Here is a 6000-nt window from a genome sequence, read left to right on the forward strand (position 1 = left end):
TGCGCGCAGGGCCAGAAATGTGGTGATGCGGAGGCCATGAGTGCAGCTGGGGGCGACAGTCCCAGCCGTGGAGCCCTGTGGGAGTTCTCCTGATTTCAAAGGAAAGCCAGAAACTGGATTTTTACACAAACACATCCAGTTTCCGAATGATGCATCTGACTTAAAAAGAATCTTAAAACGTTTTGTGGGATGAAAAAAAAACCTATCCACAGGCACACAAGGACTACCGAAGTTATTTATTGGGTGCACACAGATCTAGGTATCAGAGAAACAGAAATGAACACACGGCAAAAGCCTGTGCCCTCCTGGAGCCTGCATTCTAGTGGGGGGAGGGTAAATGAAACCTGAGTCATGAGGCATAGCATGTCAGATGGTGATGAGTTGATGAGTGCTATGGAGCGGGACACTTTGCAGTTTTAAACAGGGGGCCAGAGGAGGTCTCCCCAATGTGTTACTTGAGCCAAGACCTGAAGGAGTTGAGGGAGCAAGCCTTCCACTTACCTGGGGAGAGTGCTTGAAGAGGTAGCAGGAGCAACATGTGCCAAGGCCCTGAGGTGGGTATTAGTTGGCATGTTTAAGGAGAATGAGAGGGAGGCAGGAGGAGGGTGGGGGAATGGGAGGCCAGTGAGGAGTGGCAGACACCTGGGGACCCTGGCTGTGCACCACACACTGCACTAGTTATCTAGAGACCTAGAAACAGAGCTTCTGCTTCAGAGGGGAGCAGGACACTGTTGCTGCAGAGGTTGGGATCCAGGCTCCACCACCTCCCAGCTGAGTGAGCTTGTCCAGCTACTTAACCTCTCTTTGCTTCAGTTTCCTTGTCTGTAAACGTTGGATGCCAGTGGTCCCCACCTCAGAGCATTAGTGCGAGGCATCCTCGAGTTGGCACATCTGACGTGCTCAAATAATCTGGCCTGTGCACCCTGTGTTAGTGTTTAAAGGGCTGAGAAAACAACTTCCTGAAATGTCACAGGGTAGTTCATGAGGAAACACTGAGTGGGACGGTGTGGAGGTAGGAGCCCGAGTTCGGGGGTGGGGGCCCCATGAGGAAGAAATTGGAGCAAGACTCGAAAGGTAAGATTCTATGTGTGTGAAGCATAAATTCTATCGAAGAGTGATCTTTCAGCCTTGTGCAAAAATGTTAAGCAGGAGGTAAGTTCGGACATGATAGAACGTTGACAAAACAAAGAAATTTAATCAAAAGTCCTTTAGAAATACTCAGTAACACGTTTGAGGAAACACGGTTTGGAGTCATGTATGATTAAATTCTTTGGAAAGCAGTCCATTAATTCTCCCTGAACTACCAAGAGTGATGTCAGCTCTTGGCTTGTGGCAGAACACTCTTTGTCTCTCTGTGCAGATGAAAGGTTATCTGCAGTCACTCCCAGATTTGTACATTTTAGCTAACTTCCATTCTGAAGTAAGTAAGCCCGAGAGTCTTTTTGAAATGTAAACTACTGGTCCGTGACCTTTTGTGGCAGGAAGAACATGAAAAAGAGCTTAAAGACACAGAAGAGCAGGTAGAAGAGGTGGGAATGGTTCTGAAGAACGTGGAAATGCTCCTACAAGAAAAAGTGGCCGAGCTAAAAGAGCAGGTCAGTGATGGGCATCTGTCATTGCCACACGTGCTTTCTGAACTTTTTCCTTCTATGGGGATTCAAGTGGCTATTCCAGGGTGAGACTGTCCTCACAGAACACGGAGAGAGCCCCATGTTCGTTTGAAACCAGCAAACCTGGGGCTCCATCTAAACTTTGAGAATCTGAATATACAGATTTTTTTCGGAAGATGAACAGTTAAAAGCAATCAGTAGAAAAACGGATTTTGTTAAATATATACCCTAAGTTGTACATTGTGTTTATTTTGTTTTGGGAATTGTTTTTAGGTACATTTGAGAGGTGTTCACATAATCTCAGAAAGGACATTCATTCATTCGTTTGTTCAGTCATTGGGCAGATATTTACTGAGCACCTGTCATGTATCCCGGCCTTCACTGTTCTGGGAAGACCCTGAGATGGGCCCTCATGGGCCTTACATTCTGGGGTGGAGACAGACAATAACAAGAGAAACGACCTCAGGTTGTGAGAAATGCTCACTCTGAAGAGATGGTGGTGGATGGGAAGTGGTGGGGATGGTTGGGGACCATTCTCTTCAGACATGGTGGGAGCAGACACCGATGACAGCCATGGAAGTAATGGCTGTGCCCCCAGGCTGAGGCCAGGTTGGCGTTTTAGAAGGGATAAGCACTCATTGGGTGGGACTCTCCTGTGCAGTGTAGGGCTGAATGTGTGTAGCACCTCCGGTCAACGGGACAGCCATAAAAAGGAACCCACATGTCTCCATGTGTGCAGTGCAGGCAAATGTCCTTAGATGGGACCAAGAGTAGCGTGTCCGCAGGCCACCAGGGAGGTTGTGGTAGCTCAGGGGCAGGCAGGACTCACCAGCGTCCGGAGTTTGCTTTTGTTTTAGTTGCAGTTGGAAGCCATCAGAAGATTTTAAGCAAGAGCATGATATGATCTATATATTTTTAAATAAATCTCTCTGGGGGAGAATGGAAAAATTGGGGCTGCTGTAGGGAGCAAGGCCAAAACAAGGGCAGAGCTGTTGTGCTCGATGACAGCTTACAGTCTAATCCGGCCAGCAAGGTCCAGTGGTAACAACTGGCAGCCGAGCAGCCAGCACAGAGGGTGCTGGGAGGGGAGCAAGGCTAGAAACAGGCAGGAGACACAGAGAAAGGGCTTAGCCAACACCAACTACTCTTAGCAGAGTTCTGTTCAGAGCTGGAAGAAATTAAGTGTGAGAATCTGTAGAAATATTTTTATTACAGAAATCAAATATGTTTAGAGGGCTCCTGAAATAAGCCCAAAGGGATGAGACATTTGCGCCACCTCTTGTTCCCTGGGAGGTAGAAGGTCCCAGGAGGAGTCACACCCCCCTCCTTGACCATCTTCCTGTAGCTTCCTCCCTGCCATCCATAGACTCCCTCGCTGTGTCCCTGGCCAAGTGTCACCAACTCTCAGTGACCCCCACTGCTCACTTACAGTCATTCCCTTGCAGGCACCCTGTTTGCTTCCTCTTGTCTGGCAAATCCCCAGTCCTGGTGAAATCCTGTGGCTCCTGCACCCCTGCCCCTGTGAGGTCCCGTCCGCAGCCCTACACCCACCTTACCCCTCCCCAGAACTAGCTTGTGCTCTGGCCAAGTGAACCAGCCACCGGTGTGTGTGTGCGCTGCCGTTCACAGTTCCTCCCTTCTCAGGGGCCCTCACTGCCCTGAACCCAAAGCTTAGGGAGCACTGGCCCTGCCTCTGCTCCTGTTTACAGAAATACCTGCAAAGGACTGCCTGCACACTCTCACCTGCCCTCCCTTGTGTTCCCCTATGCCACTGGCTCAGGTCCAAAATTTGGGGGTGGTGATGGATACCCCCACTGTGTCCCCAGGGAGCCTGTCAGCTCAGCTCAGCCTTTTGTCGCCCCACCAGCCACCACTCCCAGCTTCATCCTCTGAGCCCTGCAGCGTCCTTGTTTCCTCCTGTGCTCTGTTCTTGGTGCAGGATTGGCAGCAGTGCTTTCCCAGTGTGACTGAGGTGCTGGCTGCTCTACCCTCCAGGCCTCCCACAGCCCTCAGAGTACAAGGCAGAGTTCCTGTAGGGGCCTCCAGGCCTCTGCAGGACCTAGTCCCCTGCCCTCAGTGCCTGCCCAGTCAGTGTGGCAGCTCTCACTTCCTCTCAGTGGGCCTTCCGCCACCATGCCCCTGTCATAGGCCTTTGGCCACTTCTACCACCCCCAGCTTGGCCGGCCTCTAGGCCTTTGCACCTGCCCCTCCCTTTGCCTGGAATGTTCATGCCCGGACAATCTCAGCATTCCGTCCCCTGCCTTATTCAGATTTCTGTTCGTGTGTCAACAGAGAAGCCTTCCCTGTTCCCCCCAACAAAAGTAGGAACTCCCTCTTTAGCTGTCTGTCCCCTCCCAGTGAAACCAGTAACCGGAGACTTAATAGGACTGCTAAGTACAGCTGTAACTTTTCACCCATACCCTTTTTGTTTGCCTGTAAACATCTCTGACTCTTCTTGGGGCAGACAGATTTGAGTCATGCCCGCCCGTCTCCGTCTCCTCCTTCTCATTAGGCTCTTTCTCCTTTCCTTGCCGTGCACGCCATGCTCAGTGATTGTCTTTGCTGCACTGGGGCGGGCAGACTTGGGTTTGGTTTCGCACGGTTTTTTTTTAGCACTTGTCATGCCTCCGCCCCACATATTTGTTTCTGGTCTGTGTGCTTCCATCAGAATATGTACTCCTGAGAGCACGGCCGTTGCGAGGTACTGGCCCTACCTGTTGAATGAATGAATGCAGTTTTGACTTTCGAAGCCCAAGGCCAGGCGTCCTGTGCCTTTGTGAGTGGCCTTGTGTCCCCATTGCTGTGGCTGTGGTGTATGGTGACCAGCCCATGCACCCAGGGCTTCGAGGGTGGACACAGTGCCAGGGTGTGTGCTGGGTACCATGGTGGGTCTGCAGAGCAGATGGAGATGAACCAGAATGACATGTGTTACATTATGCTGGATCGTCCTTTCTGAGGTTGGTCATGGTGGTCTTTTTACACCTTCCATTTCATGGTAAAGTCTACTCTTACAAAGTTGACTTCAATTTTTTCTACCTTATAATTCATCAGATTCTCGATTTCCTCTTTCACTCCAGGGTAACAAAAATTGTCATTCCACCCAGTGTTTGTCTCAGATGCATAAGAGCCCTGAGTCTGTGGGCTGAACACGTGGAAGGGTGGGAGGGCCAAGCTGTGATACACCGTTTCTGCATGAGATTCACAGGAAAGTATGGTTCTCTTTCCTCTCTAGTTTGAAAAGAACACAAAGTCCGATTTGCTGCTCAAGGAGCTCTATGTGGAAAATGCTCACCTGACGAAGGCACTTCAGGTCACGGAAGAGAAGCTACGAGGTGCTGAGAAGAAAAACCGCATCTTGGAAGAAAAAGTTAGAGCTCTCAACAGACTCATCAGTAAGATCGCTTCAGCTTCCCTCTCTGTGTGAAGGCTGCTTGTTTTCCTGGAATTCATTCTGAAAGAACATCTTTTAAAATTAAGCCACCGTGGTGCCATAATTTTCTAGGGTTCATTGGCCATGCACCGGGCATAGGAGGTTCTGATTCTTTGTTCACCTCACACATGTTTAAAAATGTCTGTTATGCCAGATGCTCAGAAAATAGACGTGCTGGAAAAGACAACATTTTTATTAGTGGTCCTGGGTAATTTCTTTAGGTAAAATTCCCAGTTTTGCTACCAATGGGTGAAACACATTATGGAGGCTTTCGGCGAAGAAAGACTAAAAGGAAATGGTGAAATCAATTTCGATGTTGTACTTTTGACATTGGCTGCAGAGAGTAAAATGAAAAATAAGTGCTCTGGACAGTTTCACCCTTTCGCTGTTACTGCTTTGGGTTTAGATCATTCGCATTCTCAACCTGGGTCTATACAGAGTTTCTAGAAAGACTACTCGCTGTGGCTGTCAACCCTGCTCCACCACAGGAAGATGTTTGGGGAGTGCTTACTGTAGGTCTGTGGACTCAGGGATGATAGTATCTATTCTGAATGCAATCTTTTCCTCAATGAAATGTCATCACACTGGAAATTGTATTATATGTAAAGAAAAAAAAACACTATAGTTTTATATCCAAAATATATATAAGTTATGGTCATTTGGTTTATGAGAATAAACTACTATGAAGAGTCACTGTATTTACAAAAACTCCTATTAAAATTGTTTTAACTTCTAGGTTTAACTTTTTTTTTTTTAGATTTTATTTATTTATTTGACAGAGAGAGTGAGAGAGCACAAACAGGGGGAGCAGCAGAGGGAGAGGGAGAAACAGGCTCCCACTGAGCAGGGAGCCTGACTCGGGGCTCAATCCCAGGACTGCAGGACCATGAACTGAGCTGAAGGCCGACACCTAACCAACTGAGCCACCCAGGTGCCACTTAAATATTTTAAACAAATAGA

General features: G+C 48.5%; 1 protein-coding gene across 2 annotated transcripts in view; it reads left to right on the forward strand.

The window, feature by feature from the left end:
• NINL (ninein like) overlaps window positions 1-5775 on the forward strand; it is a 168895-nt gene extending 163120 nt beyond the window's left edge. For both annotated transcript variants that reach the window (XM_040620946.1, XM_040620947.1), the window contains 2 exons: window positions 1482-1595; window positions 4843-5775. In XM_040620946.1, coding sequence (XP_040476880.1) covers window positions 1482-1595; window positions 4843-5034 — 306 coding nt within the window. In that variant the 3' untranslated portion in view covers window positions 5035-5775. The remainder of the gene's footprint in view (window positions 1-1481; window positions 1596-4842) is intronic.
• The last annotated feature ends 225 nt before the right edge of the window (window positions 5776-6000 follow it).

This window comes from Ursus maritimus, unplaced genomic scaffold (assembly GCF_017311325.1).
Source record: "Ursus maritimus isolate PB19 unplaced genomic scaffold, ASM1731132v1 scaffold_38, whole genome shotgun sequence".
Lineage (NCBI taxonomy): Eukaryota > Metazoa > Chordata > Mammalia > Carnivora > Ursidae > Ursus > Ursus maritimus.